We start from the raw sequence: 19,601 nt of genomic DNA, 5'->3' as shown, positions 1-19,601 counted from the left end.
GCCAAGCAAATGAGGAAACAGAGGAACATGTTCCAAACAAAAAACAAGAAAAAACCCAGAAAAAAACCTTAATAAAACTAAAATGAGTAATTTACCTGATAAAGAGTTCAACAGTCATAAAGATGCTCACTGAAATCAGAAGAATGGATGAACATGGGGCCCCTCGGTGGCTCAGTAAGTTAAGCAACCAACTCTTGATTTCAGCTCAGGTTGTGACCTCAGGGTCATGAGATCAACCCTGCACTGGGGCTCCGTGCTCAGCGGGGAGTCTGCTTCTCTCACTCTCCCTTTGCCCCTCCCCTGACTCGTACTCACTTGCTCTCTCTCATCTCTAAAATAAATAAACCTATAAAAAAAAAAAAAGAAAAGACAAATACAGGAACACAGTGAGAACTTCAATAAGGAGATAGAAAATATAAAAAGTACCGAATAGAAGTCACAAACCGAAGAATAAAATAAGTCAACTGAAAAATACACTAGAATGTTCAAAAATACACTAGCAGACTAGATGAGGCAGAAGGAAGGATCAGCAACCTGGAAGACAGGGCAGTGGAACTCATCCACAGAGCAGCAAAAAGGAAAAATAATCTTAAAAAGTGAAGACAGGTTGAGAGACCAATGGGACAACATCAAATGGAATAACATTCACATTACAGGAGTCCTAGAAGGAAAAGAGAGAGAAAAGGGGACAGAAAACTTATTTGAATAAATAACAGCTAAACACTTCTCTACCCTCAGGAAGGAAACAGATGTCCAGATTCAGGAAGCCTAGAGAGTTCCAAAAAAGATGAACCCCAAAGAGATCCACACCAAGACATATTATAATTAAAACCTCAGAAGTTAGAACTGACAGGGGCCCCTGGGTGGCTCAGATGTTAAGTGTCTGCCTTCAGCTCAGGTCGTGATCCCAGGGTCCTAGGATCGAGCCCCGCATCGGGCTCCCCGCTCCGTGGGAAGCCTGCTTCTCCCTCTCCCACTCCCCCTGCTTGTGTTCCCTCTCTTGCTGTGTCTCTCTGTCAAATGAATAAATAAAATCTTAAAAAAAAAAGAATAGTTTAAGAAGTTAGAACTGACAGAAAATTTAAGTAATGACACAAGGCAGAGTAACAGAGTTTGGATTATATCACAATTATAATCTTTGTAGAATTACTTCATGTATTAGCTTTCATCATACTAAAGCAAATAGCCCCAAAGAATTTAATGTGATAGTCACTTAATTCAGGCTATGTGTATTTTTTTTTTAAGATTTTTAAAATTTATTTGCTCGAGAGAGAGTGAGAAACAGCAAGAGAGCAGGAGAAGCAGACTCCCCACTGAGCAGGGAATCCAACTCGGGGGGGCTCAAACCCAGGACCCTGAAATCGTGACCTGAGCCAAAGGCAGACGCTTAAATGAATGAGCCACCCAGGCACCCCCAGGCTATGAGTATTTCAAGAAAAAGTCCTATTTGGAATTCTTCATCTAGTGAAGATAAATTAAAATCAGAAAGTCAACTCTGTCACCTTAAAAATCCAGGAGCAGAAAAAAACTCCACAATCATGTGTAACACCATCCACAATAAATCACTTTCAATCCAGCCCTGAAAACTAATATATAGAGTAGGAAGAAAGCATTACAGAAAAATTTTGCTTTAGTTAATCAAGCTGGAAAATAACAGTCTTTACAAGAATGCCCTTTAGGAAGACAAATCCTTGTAGTTTTAAGTCTACGGAAAATAATGCTACACTCAAAACGCATGTTAAAACCATTACTGTAGACTAACTACCACTTTTCAGTTGTCGGAAGGTGAAAAATTGTCAAGTGCCACCCAAACTGTGAATCCCGGTTACAATGTTACTCTTGAAAAATGTGTTACTGAAAAATTCTCCCCCTGAACTAATGCGCTTTCTGTATCTTGTACAGCAGACACCTGGATGCACAAACACATCGAGAAGGCCTTTGAGGGCTGACAGCCTGCTGGAGTAATGAGGAATTCATCCATGTTTCTGCCTTTGTGCCGGGCCCAGAGAATTCTGAGTAACCAAGCTGACATGTCATGAGAATACAAGTGTTCCTTACATGGTATGTAACATCTCCTCAGGGTAGACACCAAAATCCATGTTCGTATACCAAAATCTGAGATGCATACAGAAATTAAGAAATGATTTTATCATCTTGAAAGTAAAACAGACTATTTCAATGCCACATTCCTAGTTTTTCCTCAAGTGACTGCAGGAAGTAACAACTGCAGTCAGAAATATCAGAAATTAAAAATTAAAGTGAGGGAAACCTCTGAAGTTGACTCCTGAAAATATTTAGAGAACGTCTGTGAGCAATAAACCAGGGTTTAGTTCGTGGGACTATGTCAATGAAATTACATCATCCCACGTACTGGTCATATCCTTGAGTATGGGAGAGGGAGGGAAGTCTTCACCTTCCAGAGCTACTATTAAGGAAAAAGGTGCAGACAACACTGACAGAAGTCCCTACGTTGGCAGGAGAGCCAAAAACACCCTGTCCCTCCATAACCCCAACTGGAAGATAACATCTCATTTCTCAAATGGGCAGCAAAGTGACTGTGGTTACAGAACAGTCAATAGCAGCCGGAGAAATTATTATTCCTATACTATACTGTCAACCTTTTGAATTCTGACACCTAAAATTTTTAAGAAAATACAAAGGCTTTTTTTAAAGAACAAAAACTTCAGACATTGTATCTTTATCCTTGAGGTTCACCCTACAACTGGCTTCAGTCTTAAGCAAACATTCAGTCATTTAGACATTTAGACAAAATCTGTATTTGGTGCTTTGTGTGTGTGCATGTGTAAAATAAAAGGATAGTGATATATCTTTTTTTTTAAGATTTTATTTATTTATTTGAGAGAGAGAGAATGAGAGATAGCACGAGAGGGAAGAGGGTCAGAGGGAGAAGCAGACTCCCCGCTGAGCAGGGAGCCCGATGCAGGACTCGATCCCGGGACTCCAGGATCATGACCTGAGCCGAAGGCAGTCGCTTAGCCAACTGAGCCACCCAGGCGCCCTATTATACACAATCTTAAAGATTTATTACTATCCTGGGCGCCCTATTATACACAATCTTAAAGATTTATTACTATCCTGGGCGCCCTACTATACACAATCTTAAAGATTTATTACTATCCTGGGCGCCCTATTATACACAATCTTAAAGATTTATTACTATCCTGGGCGCCTGGGTGGCTCAGTTGGCTAAGCGACTGCCTTCGGCTCAGGTCATGATCCTGGAGTCCCGGGATCGAGTCCTGCATCGGGCCCCCTGCTCAGTGGGGAGTCTGCTTCTCCCTCTGACCCTCTTCCCTCTCGTGCTATCTCTCATTCTCTCTCTCTCAAATAAATAAATAAAATCTTTTAAAAAAATCCTATAAAAAATATTGTGTATAATAAAAGTGAAATAAGGATTCTTGATACAAAAGGTCTTGTTCTGTCCTGGGGAAAACAGTTGGGAGAGGTGCGCCGGGATGGCTCAGTTGGTTAAGCGTCTGCCTTCGGCTCAGGTCATGATCCTGGGGTCCTGGGATCGAGCCCCACATTGGGTTCCCTGCTCAGCGGGGAGCCTGCTTCTTCCTCTCCCACTCCCCCTGCTTGTGTTCCCTCTCTCGCTGTCTAATAAATAAATAAAATCTTTAAAAGAAAGAAAAAGAAAATAGTTGGGAGAACAGTATGTTGTTTTCAAATGATGGTGGAGAAATATGCATTCAATTATAAGAGAGGGAAGGAGAATGAGACAAAATATTATTAAAAGGGAAAATAAGCTTTTTCTGCCATCTTTCCGTGAGGCCATAATGGTGTGCATGAACGTCCCAGCAGATGCTCTCAAGAGCATTAACAATGCTGAAAAGAGAGGCAAATGCCAGGTTCTTATTAGGCCATGCACCAAAGTCATTGCCCAGTTTCTCACTGTGATGCTGAAGCATGATTACACTGGCAAATTTGAAATTATTGATGATCACAGAGCTGGGAAAATTGTTGTGAACCTCACGGGCAGGTTAAACAAGTGTGGAGCGATCAGCCCCACATTTGATGTACAACTGAAAGATTCAGAAAAATGGCAGAATAACCTGCTCCCGTCCCCCCAGTCTGGTTTCACTCTACTGACAACCTCAGCTGACATCTTGGACCAGGAACAAGCAAGACAAAAACACACAGGAGGGAAAATCCTGGGATTCCTTTTCGAGGAATGCAATACATACGTGCAAATAAAATGCCTCAATGGACCAAAAAAAAAAAGGAAAATAAATTACAGTCAACTGATATTCGACAAGGGTGCCAAATGATAAAATGGGAAAAGAACAGTATTTTCAACAAGTGGTGCTGAGACAACTCAACATCCACATGCAAATGAGTGAAATTGGAGCCCTACCTTACACCATATAGAGAAAATAACTCAAAATGCATCAAAGACATAAATGTAAGAATTAAAATGATAAAGTTCTTAGAAGAAAACGTAGGCATAAATGTTAGTGGTCTTGAACTTGTCAACAGCTCCTCAGCTATGACACCAAAGTACAAGCAATTAAAATTAATTAATGGGACTCCATCAAAATGTCCAAGTTTTGTGCTTCCAAGGAACCCAGTGACAAAGTCAAAAGACAAGCCCCTAAATGGGAGAAAATATTTGCAAATCATATATAAGGAACACATATCCAGACTGTATAAAGAATTCTTACAACTCAAATAAAAAGACAACCCCATTTAAGAAATGGGCAAAGGACTTGAATACACATTTCTCCAATATACAAATATATATATATGTATATATATGGCCAATAAGCACATGAAAATATGCCCAACATCACTAGCCATTAGGGAAATGCAAATCAAAACCACAATGAGATACCACCTCCCATCCACATGGGTGGCTACTATAAAAAAAACCCCAAAACAAGTCTTGGCAGGGATATGAAAATTTGGAACTGCTGTACATTGCTGGTGGGCTTGTAAAATGGTGCAGTTTAGTAGTTCCCCAAAATTTTGAACACAGAGTTACCATATGACACACCAATATCACTCCTGCATACATACCCAAGAAAAATGAAAACTATGTCCACACAAAAACTTATACGTGAAGGTTTGGGGTTTATTCATAATAGCCAAAAGGCAAGAACAACCCAAATGTTCATCAGCTGATGAACAGATAAATAAAATATGATCTATCCAGTCAATGGAATATTATTCAGCCTTAAAAACGAATAGAATTGTGTTATGTGCAACAACACAGATGAGCCTTGAAAACACTCTGCTAATTGAGAGAAGCCAGTCACAACAGACCACATATTGCATAATTTAATTTATATGGAATTTCCAGAATAGATACATCTATGGAGACCAAAAGTACATTAATGGTTGCCTAGGGCTGGGGGTGATGGCTAAAGGTTTCTTTTGGGGATGATGAAAATGTGCTAATGGTTTAGCATAGTATAGTTAACTATACTAACAGCCATTAAATTGTACACATCAGACAGGTGAGTGGTATGGCATGTGAATTATATCTCAATTAAGCTGTTATCCAAAAGATACAAAGAACTTCTATATTTATCAAGTAGAAAAAGAATGAACTTGATTAAAAACATCAAAATGGGGAAGAGAAAAAAGCAAAATAAAATAGGATGGGGGGAATAAAAAATCATGCCTGTTTGTCATTACTTTAAATGTATACAGATTGACTTCTCCAACTAAATTAAAGTGCCTATCGGGGGGTGGGGGGTGGTTACATATCCATGCTGTTCAAGAAACGTACTTAAAATGGCAAAAGGGTTTGAAAAAAATGTACCAGGCGAAGAGATACCAGGCAAAAGAGGAAGTAGGAATGGCAAAATTAGTAGCAGACAAGTTGGATCTAAGGTTATAGGTACTAAGATGAAGAAGGACATTATTACAGACACAGTTTGGAGAGAATATATAAAAGGCATAAGTAGGTATTATACATGTAACAACATGATACCTAAAGACTCTAAAAACGCAAGAACATGGTAAAATTTTAGCTCTTCAAATGGGAATATCTACTAGAGAGGGAAAAACAAGGATACACAGAAAATAGAAAGACACCCTTACTTCCCTCAAAAAACATACATTTTTTTTCTTACACCTATGAAATGCCACATTTGTAAAGATTAATTGCATACTTGGCAACAAAGAAAACCTTTACAAGTCTTCCAAATTAAAGATTTAAAGGACAGTTCTTTGATCACAATCCAGTAAAATCAGAATTACATAACTAGGTAACAAAAAAATTGTAACTACATAGAGATTAAGAAATATATTCTTTGATCAAAGAAGAAATCAAAAAAAGGATTGAAGAAAATCTTGAAAGCAATGGAAAGGAGATTTTTTCATACCAAAACTTACAGAAACACCACACGTTATACTCTAAGGAGATTTTAGTGTTAACTGCTTTCAATTTCAAACATTTTTTTAATAAAAGAAACTTTGTACTCATTTAACCCCATTAGAGAAGGACAGTTCAATAAATCAAAAAAAGGAAGTAATCATAATACAGATAAAATTTAAAACTAATATAAAATGTAAGAGGGGCAAATAAACTCAAAGTGTTTCTTTGAAAAGACTAATAATAAAAGACTTCACATGTCCTATTAAGGATAAGAGAGAGGGAAAATGTGGGGGGGGGGGAGGGGGAAGGGAGGGGGGTTTCAGGGAGTAGGGGTGAAAGAGAGAGAGATGCAAAACAGATAAGCATTACGAACAGAGATATAAAAGCAAATGCATAATATAAAAGCAAATAAAAGAATCATTAAACTGCAAGGCATTTTATGTTGACAAATTTGATAACCTAGAAGAAATGATGATTTCCTAGAAAAACAAAATCATCAAAATGATTCAAGAAGTGGAAAATTCAGAATTACCAAGACCAGACAGGTTTGCAGCTGAATAACCCGTCATCTACTGTTAAATGACAACAGGCAATTAAAAAATAATAACCCAATTCATTTTATAAAGCTGAGCATAATTTTAATACCCAGACCTGTGAGGGATGAGAGGTGAAACTATTAACGAATCTGGCTTATGACAGATTAGTTACAGAAACTGAACTCATGTTAGCAAATAACAGAAGTCAGCCATCTACCAAAGGGACATATCCTGAGACCAACTTGGATTTATTCCAGGAACATACAGGGAGCTCAAGACCAGAAAATCAGTAACATTTACCTCATCACTAAATTAACTGTGAAAAAACTCTGAAGACCATAGCAATAAATGCATTTGATAAAAACAAAGGCATCTGAGAAAAGTTGAGCAGCAATTCCTTATAAAAATTAAGACAACAGAAGGAAGTTATTCATGAAGTATTACCAAACGAGAAGCACTTGATCAAGAGGTAGATAAAATGAGCCCGTATTCATTAAACAGCGACAAAACCCCATGCATGCGTGGGTACGGACAAACGCATTCATGGATGAGCATCAAGTTGTCAACAGGGATTATAGGGACAAAGGCAGCGGTGAGGAGGAGAATTTTAACAAACAGGGAAGAAGGTAAAACAAGGACTGCAGTTAAAAATGGTGTATGATACCAATGCATGCAAATAAGACTGGATCCTTTCACGTGTATAATTTTTAAAACACTGCTACACAGTATTAGAATTACCAAGAAAAAAGGTACTCTTGTTTTCAACTGCACAGCCTTCACGGGCTTTCCCAGTACCAACGTGCCCGGGAAGATACTCTTGTCGGTGACATTACATTTTCGTTGTACTCCTTAATGAACATGGGAATCAGCCCATAGGCTGCAGGTCAGAGCTCAGGCATGGCCATGTCCACCCCCATCCAGAACAAAACTCCGGGCTTCCATTCTGTCGGGGGCGGGGGGCGGGCGGGGGCACTTGGAGCTGTTAAGGAGCAGGGATTTGAGCAGTCCTTTGGTTTCCCCTGAAGCCATCTGCATCCATCATGTTCACCATGGCTCTACAGAAGTGTCGGGGCTTGGCTCCCCCGGGGTATTCCCTCAGCTCCTAGGACATCCTTCTTATGAGAGCACCTATTACTCAGCGTCACGATGATCTGAGGGCCACCTGTGTTCATCACTAGACTCCATGCTGGCTGAGCTGGAATCCTTTCTTGTTAACTTCTCAAGTCAGAGTTTCTAATGCAGCGCTGGGCGCATCGAAAGCACTCTGTCAGTATCTGCCAAATGAATGAAACGTATTCAAAACATGGTATGAAGTCTGCATTCTGAAACTTCTTTAAAAGGAGCCGTTTGCTTTAGTTTCCTGGGCGATTTAAAAATCTTCCAACCTTGCTGCCAATAACCTGATATAGTGAAGGAATGTTGGCATGCCCCATGGGGCATGTGACTCTGGTTGGTCCTTTGGCAGCAGGGATGTCAGGGACGTTGATACCACTCTTCCAAACCCAGCAAGATGTTGGAAGGGGTAGGTTGCTGAGTGCCTCCTGTGACTGACCCTGTGTGACATCACCCGGTGCCTGCAGCTGCCCTCTGGGAAATGTCACTTTAGAGGCAGGGCTGGGATGGGCACCCAAGCATGTGTCTGTCTAAAAAGCCCTGGGTACCACATCACAATGCCTTCCCGAGAAAGAGAATCAAAGACAGTTGCAGATCTTCAGTCCTTCCCACCAAAGTATCTCCCACACCATCTTCGAAGTTTGGGCAGGGAGCGCCTGGGTGGCTCAGTCGGTTAAGCATCTGCCTTCGGCTCAAGTCATGATCCCAGGGGTCCTGGGATCGAGCCCCACATCATACTCTCTGCTAAGCAGGGAGCCTGCTTCTCCTTCTCCCTCTGCCATTCCCCCCACTTATGCTCTTTGGCTCTCTCTCTCTCTCTGCCAAAAAAATGAATAAAATCCTAAAAAAAAAAGTTTGGGTCATACTCTTTAGACGTTCCGGTTTCCCTGGGGTAATTTGCCATCTCCCTGAATTTACCTGCATCTTTCCCAGAAACTATTTCTTATCTGCCAGCCTTCTTGAAGATAATGAGTCTATAAATTTTCGATAGATAGTGTGAACTTACGCTTGCTCGTGTTTGTATAACATGCACCTCTTTCGATCTTAAAGAAAAGCTTCTCACTGCAAAGGTCTCTGATCTCCAATTAGGTTCTGTTCCAGAATCCCACTGGAATTCTGCATGCATGTCCCCTAAGATGCCATAAATCGTGGTCCAGCTTCCCAGCCAGCCAAGGAAAACACATTGGAAGTCCTGCTGAAATATTAGTTAAGAGCCAACGAAAGGGAACATGTTTATCTGCCTCAAACGCTGGGACCTGAGGAAAGCAAGTTTTATTAGAGGCAAAAGAGGAAGGAGGTGTGGACTGTTTTTTATGTGGCTCTGGAGCGGAGGTCTGCTCACTCACAGAAGCTCAGAATCGTCACATAGGACACCCCCCCCCCAAGTCAGCTGGGGATTCTCAGGAAAACTTAAATTGAAGATGTTACGTGTCCTCCACCTTCCCCAAACGCAGGAGTAACATCTACAAGCAAGACTCTCACCACTCTTTAGACAATTCCACTGATTTACATTTTTTCTTTCCAGAAAATCATCCTTTATCCCAATCCCTGATCTTCTCTTTGTAAGCTTCCTAAACAAGAAAACAGGTGTCCTCCCTCTCCGATGCCATCCAAAATAATTCAATTTTTAATCACTTTTGCCATGGACGCTTTTGGGCGGCTTTGAAATGTCAGAATTTGACCTATCTGTATCCTCTTCACCATCTTGGAAAGGATGGGGCACTTCTCAGCGGCCTCAGTCCCCTGCGCCTGGGGTCGCTCTCCCCGCCTGACCGGGGTTCCAGCTGAAGGCCCTTAACATTAGGGTATGAGGTGGATTCTCAGCCAGTGGTGCCTCACAGGGCGCCTCAGGAACTGAGGGGCTGCCAAGGGGCGGGAGGCACCTGGGGGTGGGGTGGGCTCTGAGGCCCTCCCACTCCCGACTTCAAAGACAGTGCCCACTTTCCACTGGCTGATAATACGTACCCTGGGTTTGTCCTAAGGTCCCTGGTTGCTAAAAAGTTTTGAAAATCTTCTAAGTAGCACAATATCCACCATGCGCATTTTGGTCACACAGGACAAAAGCTTAAAGGAAGAAAGATAAAGCTGCCTGTAATGAAGCACCAGCTCTGTGCTCCCCCACACATCTTTACTGATTCTCAGAACTCTGGGAAGGAGCTCCTACATAGATGATGGACTCTGCTGAGCCACTTACCCAAAATCACAGGATGAGCACAGGGCACAGCCCAGGCCTTCTGCCCCGGATCCTCTCCAGCCATAAACTGACCACCAAGCCCTTTTAAACCATCTACAGCCTCAAACCATCGATGTGCAATTAAACATCTGCATCTAGAACGCCCTACGCACATTGCTTACCTGCATTATCTTACCTGTCCACTCCCAGAGCTGCTGCGGGAATTTCCCTGAGAGAATACAAAGAATTCATTTTTATTCTCCGGGTTGTTTTCCATGGTTTCCCCTCACGAATCCTCACAGAGTGATTCGGCCTGTGGCCCTACTGATCTGAATCTGCTTTTCCCCCATCAATCCTCTCTTCTTTAGCGTCTGTGCCAGTTAAGCTGGCTGTTCTAACAACACCCCCACCAGATGTATGATGAATCGAACAGGAAAGAAGTTCATTTCTTGCCGACATAAATTTAGTCCACGATAAATATGATTGATGTGGGGCGCCTGGGTGGCTCAGTCGTTAAGTGTCTGCCTTTGGCTCAGGTCATGATCCCAGGGTCCTGGGATCGAGCCCCGCCTCGGGCTCCCTGCTCAGCGGGGACTCTGCTTCTCCCTCTCCCACTCCCCCTGCTTGTGTTCCTGCTCTCGCGCACTCTCTCTCTCTCTCTGTGTCAAATAAATAAATAAATAAAATAAAATCTTAAAAAAAAAATATATGACTGATGTGTGAGTGGCTTTTCTCCAAACGGTGATTTAGATACAAGGTCCCCCAACATCTCTGACGTGTGGCTCAGAGGAGCCTCCACGTGGCCAGGCCTGAGAGTGGAGTCCACAGGCTCATTTTCCCCTGTCCTGAATCCAGGCAGTGTCCCCATCTCACTGCAAGGGGTGCTGGGAAACGAGGAGCAGCCACTGCTCGGGAAGACAGGCAATAGGCAAAACAGGTTTGGAGAATGACACTGGTCTTCAGGGGCCCCTTGCAAGGGACTTATCATTAATTAGCTGATCTGACCAGCATATACTGTGTTCCGTACTCACGCTCTAAGTATGATGCTTCCTTGTCCCCTAACCAAAGGAACTAGCTCACCTGAGGTCATTTAAGCTCTCTGTGACTCAGTTTCCTTATGTTAAAAATAGGGATAATAATACCTCACAAGATTGTTTTGAGGATTACACACATTACAAAGTGCTTAGGGGCGCCTGGGTGGCTCAGTCGGTTAAGCGTCTAACTTCAGCTCACGTCATGATCTCAGGGTCCTGGGATGGAGTCCCGCATTGGGCTCCCTGCTCAGCAGGGAGTCTGCTTCTCCCTCTCCCTCCCTCTGCCCCTCCCCCTGCCTGTGCCCTCTCTTTCTCTCTAATAAATAAAATCTTAAAAAAAAAAAAAAGGAAGTGCTTGGGACACTATCTGGCACAAAGTACTTGACATACAAGCACCTGTTAAATAAAGGGGTGCAAGAAGCTGGCTCCCCTGCAAGTTTCTAACAGACTCCTGTCTGGGGGTCTCTAGCTCTTACAAGGTGGGCAGGTGGCAGGAGCCCAATGCTTGGACAGTTCCTCCAAGGCCAAGTTCATTTTTCTATACAGGACAGAAAACCCTGTAAAATACATCCCAGACTTGCTTCAGTACCTTCCTAGTAAGGAATCCGTTCCCCTCAAGAGCTGCCCCAACCTCTCTTCCACCATTTGGGATGTAGAAAATGCTTAGCTCCTTGTAGACATTTCTTTATTGGTGCTGAGTCCCACCCTCACTTTTAACAACCTAGCTCTGTGTCCATCTATTCTTCTGTTCATTCCTTTATTCAACAAACGTCGAGGACTCACCATGTCCTAACTGTGACCAAGACATCCAAGGTCTCATCCCACATGGGAAATGCATTAGCTTATGGGGCTGCGAAGAGGGATGGGGGAAGGTAGTGATTTTATATTCTTGGAGACAGTGACATCCGAACCAAGACCAAACTAACAAGCAAGGGCTTCCATGAAGAACATTCCAGGTACAGGCCCTGCAGGCACGAAGGCTCTGAAATGAATAGATTTTGTGTTGATGGCAGGACAGGGGACAAAAGGGGACACTGGAAATGAAGGCTATGGAGGAGGCCTTGCAAAGGACTCTGGAATTCCCTTTGGCTTCAGTTGGAAGGTTTAAGCAGAAGAGTCAGTGGATGGGCTTATGTTTGTAAAGATCGCTCTTCTTCCACAGAAGAAATGGGGATGGGGCAGGAGTATCAACAAGACTAGAAGCTGGAAATCAAAGCAGATGAAGTTTCCAATATCCTGGCCAAGGAGTGATGTTGTCCCAGTTAGAGTGTAAAGATTTGCAGTTCTAAACTTTTTAGTAAAGCGATTTATTAAACATACAACTAAATATGGCCCGAGATTCCTACTTTTGTAACAATTCTTCCTGAAAGTCACAAAGCAGAAAAGGGCTCTCTGTAACCATGTGCCAGTCTAGGCGGAGCATCATCTCTACCTTACAGGATGTTTTAGGGAAACTGTTACTCTTTTAGTACAACATCCCTCCCACCACAGGGTAATACCATGCTTCCTCCTGCCAATACAAGTTGAGTTGTCCCTTTCCCTCTGCCTTCCTTCAAGGGGAGACCTCAGGGCTTCTCCACAGACTTCATCCTCTCTACGTTCATATTTCTCACCAAACCTGCCAAATCCCCCTCTGCATGGGCTCCAGCATTTGCAGGTAACATCTATATCCATGCCTGAACTTGGGAGCTCAGATTCCAGCTACAGTTACTTGCAATATGATAAAAATTACATCATGTCACATTTCAAGACATTTTCACTGAAAAGGCTTCAGGTCAGGATGCTCAGTTCAGGAAAAGAGTGGGGCCACTCATGGGCCAAGTAGCATACCTTCTCCCCTCCTGGCCTTTGCCCAAGTTTGAGATGCCCCGTTCTTTCCTCTTCACCTGACCAATCTTTATTTGTTCTTCAAGATGCAGCTTAGGGGCTGCCTCCATCAGAGGTGCCGCTTCTTCCGCAACCCAGCTGGATCAGGTGGTGCACCTCCGGAATCCCATAGAAATCCATGTTTACCGGATCACACTGTTCACCAGAGACTCTTCCTCCTTTTCTTCACTTTGTCTCTCCTATCGAACCCCAGGAGACAGGTTTTATTTATCGTTTTATCCCAGCAGGGTTCAATATGCTTGCTGAATTAATACGTGGCACGTCTCGTACATCGCTGGTGGGTGTATACCCTGGAACACTGTTTGGCAGTATGTACTAAAGCGGTGGTTCTTGGGGCACCGGGGGGCTCAGCTGGCTAAGTGTCTGCCTTCGGCTCAGGTCATGATCCCAGGGTCCTGGGATCGAGCCCCACATCGGGCTCCCTGCTCAGCAGGGAGCCTCCTTCTCCCTCTCCCTCTGCTTCTCCCCTCTGCTCGTGCTCTCTCTCGCTCTCAAATAAATAAATATATAAATCTTTTCAAAAAATAAATAAAAAAAAATAAAGCAGTGGTTCTCAACTGCAGGTGATATGGCAATGCCTGGAGAAATGTCTGGTTGCCGTAACTGGAGGAAAGGGTGCCACCAGGCGTTCAGTGGGTAGGGGCCAGGGACGCTGCTAAACATCTGGCAACACACAACACGGGCCTCCTCAACAAAACGTCACCCAGCCCATAAGGACAATAGTGCCGAGGGTGAGACCTGCATCTGATCTATGACCCCGCAAACCTACTCCTCGGTTTATGTGCTCAACGGAAATGACGTATACGTCCATCAAAAACAGAAGAATGTCTGAAGCAGCTGTACCCACAGAAGCCCCAACTGGACACAATGTAAAACACCATTAACAGGATAATGGATAACCAACTACAGTACTTATATGGTGGAATACTACACGCAATACAAAATTAAAGACTGTGACATGCAATAATAAGAATGAATCGCACAGATATATTGATGAACTGAACCACCAGACCAAAGTAACAGGCAAACTTAATCGATGGTGATGGAATAGAAGTCGGAATAATGATCACCCCTGGAGGCAGAGAGTGACTGACTGGGAAGGAGCAGGAGGGAATCTTTGGGGTGCTGGGAACGTTCCTGATCTTCATCTGGGTCTCAGGTGTACGCACTGAGCTGTGCACTACGACTCATGAGCTCTATGTGTGTTACACCTCAAGAAGCTTTATTAAATGCATCGGTCCTCTAAGAGCACCCTACCAGCAGGAGTCACGCACTTTGGTGGGTCCTCTAAGCAAGACCTTCTAAGCCTTTTTGGTGTACTGCCGGCAGGAGTGTGCATTTCTGGAAGGCTATTTCACCACAGATATCAAAAACCTTACAGTGTGTCCTGATTCAATTCTGTTTGGATCATTTTATGCTAAGGAATGTGCTAAGGATGTGCACACAAACCTAAGCTTCAGGAATATTTATCGTAGCATAATAAATATAAGGGGGAAGGGGCAATGAACTCAACACCTATCCAGAGGGAACTTGTGTAACATCATGGACTCATTAAAACTGACACTTGAAAATTTAAATGGAAAATGTTTACAATATATTAATTACAATTAAAAAGCAGGTCACCCAACAAGATGTAATCTAAGATACATGAACGATATACTCAATATAATTAACTATGATTATCTAGGGTAATGAGAGATTATGGGATTTCTTAAAATTTTATCATTTTTTCCCTAACATGTACATATATTACTTATTAATAAGAAAAAAAATATATAATCACACTTCTTAAAAATAAAGGTGAATTTTCTACTTTAAAACTGAGTACCAGACCCCACACAACCCCCAGATTCCCAATGTATTCAAAGCCCTGCTACCTGCAGAAACACTCTAAACTCTCATCACAATGGCTGAGGTGTAGCAGGGATTAAATAAAGAGATAAAATTCTAGATTTTCTGTCTCCTATCTGACTGTGGGGATTGGCTACACAAATCCATACATGCCTTAAACCGCACAGAACTGCATATCGCCCAAAAAAAGTTAAAAGCAATTCCACGTAAAAATATGGAAGTATTTCTGACTGAAAAAGGTTTTAGATGCTGTAAAGAAAAAAATAAAAAGGCACGACCTTCCTTGAACGATCAAGTCTGCTTAGTTAGAAGGCTACCACTTCACCAGGTAATCTCATCGCCCGAGACCCTGACTGAAAAGACCTATCTGTGTTTCTCTGTAAAGTGGAGGTGATACTGGCTCTCTCAGAGTACTCTCGAAGGTTCGGCACGATGAGGAAAAGCATGCTATGAATGGGACCCCTGGTTATAATCAGCGTCATGCCCACCACCTGAACAGAACCTCTCTCCAGGAAGCTCCCTTCTCTGAATTCTGTGTGGTGGTGGCACATGCTTGATTATTTTGCAGCACTGTATAAGATGTACCTTGTAGCTCGCCCAGACTCCCAGTTCCTCCTGGAGCCACAGAACGTGGTACAGAGCTAAAGGTGCAGCTGCTTATCCTGGACAACGACAGGGGCCCAGGTACCTCCACTCACAAATCCATTATGAGAGTATCCGTTTAACTCTGGCTTTAAGAGAAAGATTTTTCTCCTCTTACTTGTTAGTCAAAAAAGACTTCAGGCCAAATAAATCAACAACAAACTCTAAGACAAAACATTTCACAATGTTAATTTTCAGAGCCCTGTGGTCCTCTCCAGCTTCTCAAGGTCATACCTCCCGAGGGTTCCTGACATGTACACATGTACACGGAGAACACACTCCTATGAAGTCTAGCCTCTAATAGAAAAAGCAAACAGCACAGATCCCAGCCAGCCACGACAAAGGATCGACAAAGCCGAACACGCGGGAGCCCCTGAGCATCTGTGAATCTGCCTGTTCCTTTGCCTCCTCAGAGAGAACGAATCACAAGACTGCTCAGAATAAGAAACCAAAAGGGCAGAAGCCCAAAAAGCAGCCGGCCTGAATTTCATGCTGCTTCCAAAGAGTGAGCTTACATGCTGTGTCGGTTATTTGCACAGTGGGCAGGCGAGGCTGACAGCTTGAGGGGGCTATTTTAGAGAGAGAGCTGCAAGTCTGATGAGAAGGTTCTGGGCCCTGGGCTCCCAGCAAGCATCTCCAGCTCCCAGGCTGACCCTCCATTCACACAGGGGTTAAGAGCCCGTCAGCCAGCCCCGCAAGCATGGTCTTTGTATTTAAATCATCTCAAGGGGACCCATATCTCCAAGCACAACCAGAACCCGGGGAGGTGAAAGAAGGGGGTGAAGGAGAGGACCCCTCTACCAATAACTGTTGGCGGCACTTCTGGAGCGCCTGATCCAGGAAGCTAAATACATGGACAAAACAGAAGGAAGAGTCTGGCAAGACTAGAAGAACAGCTAGCGGAGGAGTCTCAACCTGAACCACAGAAATGCCTCTGCCTGTCTGCCCTCCTCCCCTCCCCTCAGCTGGGCACCAAGTGTCTCCCTACTATGTGCACTCCAAGTGCAGATCAAAGCTCAGTGGTGCCCAATGCCTCCACCTCTCTCACACACAGGGACTCTAGGTCATCAGAGGGCTCCCAGACAGCAGCTGTAATCTCTAATTAAAAAAAAAAAAAACCCAAAAAGCCCCAACCAGCCCAAACCAGCACAAGCAATAGAGATTTACCCGTAAGACACAGTCACACACATACATATTCACTTATTTACACACATACACCTGCTTTTACAGCAGAAGGCAGGCAGGAAGCCTGTTCCCTAAGTGTAGAATCCTTTGCTTTCCTCATCTGATTCTAGCAGCAACAGCCATTTCTGCTACAGATTTTCTTTTATGAGGGCTGATTACAGATCAAAATGCCACCCTCCTGCTTGCCTCCCTATCCTACCCCACTGGCCAAGTGAGGTCTGTCAACAAACCAGGGAACAAAGATGGAAGAAAGGCCCAAGCTGCATTCCTTCAAAGTGGGGTTAGATTCTACACTTTGAAAAAACCTCAGAGCCTGAACCTCTTTGCTCTCAGAGTGGCCAGGGTGCAGCTCTCAGCCTCTTAATAAACGTGTCCATCTCTTCCCCCCGCCCCCCCACCAGGCACAAGGGTTTTCTCTGCCCAGCATCTATTTTCAGCCCCCATAAATCATATCCCATTGTTTCAGGCAATCTGAACTCACACTTAATAAGCCATCAACCTCACCCCTCCACCACCATCCCAAATTTCCCTCAGGGAACGACTGTTTCAAGGAAGAAAGGAAATTCTTCATCAGGGCTGGATATTAAAAGCAAGCTTCCACACAAAACCGGAAAACAAAATTGGGTATAGATACCATCAAATAACCACTAATGTCTTTGGTTAAAGCGCTTGCCTGTGATTCTCAGGTCCAGGTGTGAGCTCAGTGAACATCCGAAGGAAGCAGAATTTGAACCTAATGCTAAATGACATATGATCCTGCACTTCATGAACATTTAAGTGCTGCAGTGGCTAGATTATATTGCTCTGATGCAGAATTTCTCCGAAGTATAGGTTACTAAGAGACATTATATTGCTTGAAAATTCATTTAGGTGCGTTCATCCTTCTCACACCAACACACTCATGGATCTTATTCATAATCAGGCTTAAGCTAACACAATTCTCCTATTTTCCCGGGAGAGGTAGGGAAACAAGAGGACATGTATCTCATGTTCCAAGATCAAAAACTGGATCACAGCACTCATAGCATCAAGTCTGCCAAACCAGAGCTCTGGGTATGTACAATTCTTAAAGAGCTAATTTAATGGAAAACAGCCATCTGGGGCTGGAAACCCTTATGACATTCTGGAAAATGTAGGAGGTTTAAAAGGATTATGCAGAGTGACTTTGAAAATTCCCAAACTCTTAACCAAAGCCTAAATGAGAACATGCTGTTAAATTTAACCATTCCAAAACACTGCACAGTTAACTTGGACCCTGCGAGCCCAGCTGTAGCTCAGGGTGTCCACACTGCAGCCTGCCTGTGGGAGGTTGGCAGACCACTCCCTGCTGAGAGAGTCCAGCCAACCCAAGCAGCCTACCAGCAGGCTGCAGCACCATGTCCAGATCCAAGCCCAGGCACCAGCCAGGGGTCCCTTGGGCCTGCCCTCCTGCGGCTGAACAACAGTCAGGGAGAGCCACAGGAAAAGCCGCATCATGCCCAGTACGGCCACTCCCTGGTCCTCAACAACACCGGTTGCACACTCTTCCACACACAGAAATGGTGTGCAGAAACAAGGGCCTGCCACAGAGGGCTGCTGAGCAAGGAACAAAAAGCATCAAGGGACAGGTGGAAACTGCTGGCTAGTCTCCACCTCTCCCAGAGGGCAGAGGCCACAGAGGCCACAGAGCTTCTGCAGGGTTAAGTAGAGACGTTTTAGAACCACCTCCGGAAAAAGGAGGCAGTAAAAGAGGACCTCCAGCAGCCTCAGCTGCCAGCACTCCTGCGACCTCCAGATATCAGGGGCTTGACCATGACCGTGTCGGTAAGCTGAACACACATGAAAGTGCCTTCTGACGCAAGAGCCTCCTCCTTAACGCTGCTAAACTTGTCCTTTCACTCTTCCCTGCTCTTAGCAAGTGATCCTGAAAGGCACGGACAAAGTTTCTCAGATTAACTAGAGAAAACATGAGCCAGTGAAGACGCCCTGGGGTGGCCTCTCCAGAGGCTCTCACGGGGCCTCCCTCCAAAGGCTACCTGCCCCACCCCTGGCACCTGGGTAAGGCTGCTCTGGGGCCATCAATACAGGATGATTTACGCGCCCCCCCCCCCCCCCCGCAACACACATACAAGCCGCGTCAGGTTTGCAGAATCCCTTCAACTAGTAAACCCTAACTCAAACGCACCCCTAAGTGCGACCCCACAGGTGTGACTGGCTTGGACACTCCTGGCGAGTGAGGGAAGCCCCCCCCCCCCCCCCGTCTTTGCCAGCGGCAGGGTGCTGGCCCCGGCCTCCGCCTCATCCTCTCCACCCGCGGGCAAGTCGGAGCCCCCCCCCCACGCAGTCAGACTGATTCTCGCACTTCAAATCCCCGCTGCCGCGACCCCATTTGTGTGCTGATAGGAACAACCGACCGGCCGGCCCACCGAGCGCCTGGAGTTCTCCCGGCCCCGCGCTCCCGCCTCCCCGGGCCGCCCCCGCCCCCGTGGGCCGCGCCTTACCGCCGGTGTCCTCGAAGCGCGGGGGCGGGCGGTCCCGCAGCGTGGCACTCCAGCCCGCGCCAGCCTCGTCCTCCTCCGGCTCCTGCGCGTCCGGGGCGCCGGGCGGCGGCGGGGGGCCGGGGCGCTCGTGTTCGTCGTCCGAGGAGGCGGCCGAGGAGGAGCGCGAGGCGGCAGACGTGCTGTAGAAGGGGTTCCCGCCGCTGTCCGGGCCCGACTCGCCGAACACGTCGTCGGAGATGTGCAGGCTCTCGTAGCGCGCGCGGGCCGCCTCGAGCAGCGCCGGCGCCCTCCTCCGCGCGCCCCCGCCGCCCTCGGCCATAGCCCCGGCCGCCGCCCGCGCGCCCGCCCCCCACA

The 19,601-nt window shown here is 45.0% G+C and overlaps 2 protein-coding genes across 7 annotated transcripts in view; one reads left to right on the top strand and one right to left on the bottom strand.

Moving 5' to 3' along the window:
- The window catches only part of PGBD5 (piggyBac transposable element derived 5), a 107,128-nt gene extending 87,537 nt beyond the window's left edge, over positions 1-19,591 (bottom strand). For all 6 annotated transcript variants that reach the window (XM_073879071.1, XM_025850868.2, XM_073879067.1 and 3 more), the window contains exon 1: positions 19,248-19,591. In XM_073879071.1, coding sequence (XP_073735172.1) covers positions 19,248-19,566 — 319 coding nt within the window. In that variant the 5' untranslated portion in view covers positions 19,567-19,591. The remainder of the gene's footprint in view (positions 1-19,247) is intronic.
- On the top strand, positions 3,786-4,292 carry LOC112807873 (small ribosomal subunit protein uS8-like). Its single transcript, XM_073878936.1, has one exon. The coding sequence runs from the start codon at positions 3,801-3,803 to the stop codon at positions 4,290-4,292; it is 492 nt and encodes a 163-aa protein (XP_073735037.1). The 5' UTR covers positions 3,786-3,800.
- Positions 19,592-19,601: the final 10 nt, after the last annotated feature.

The sequence above is a fragment of the Callorhinus ursinus genome, unplaced genomic scaffold (assembly GCF_003265705.2).
Source record: "Callorhinus ursinus isolate GAN/ISIS: 27379988/994484 unplaced genomic scaffold, GSC_fseal_2.0 scaffold32, whole genome shotgun sequence".
In the NCBI taxonomy this organism is placed as follows: Eukaryota; Metazoa; Chordata; class Mammalia; order Carnivora; family Otariidae; genus Callorhinus; species Callorhinus ursinus.
The sequence above is the reverse complement of the archived record's forward strand: the minus strand, read 5'-3'. Positions and strand labels throughout refer to the sequence as shown.

Coding starts and splice junctions, on each gene's coding strand:
- LOC112807873 (XM_073878936.1), top strand. CDS start 3,801: ATGGTGTGCATGAACGTCCCAGCAGATGCTCTCAAGAGCATTAACAAT.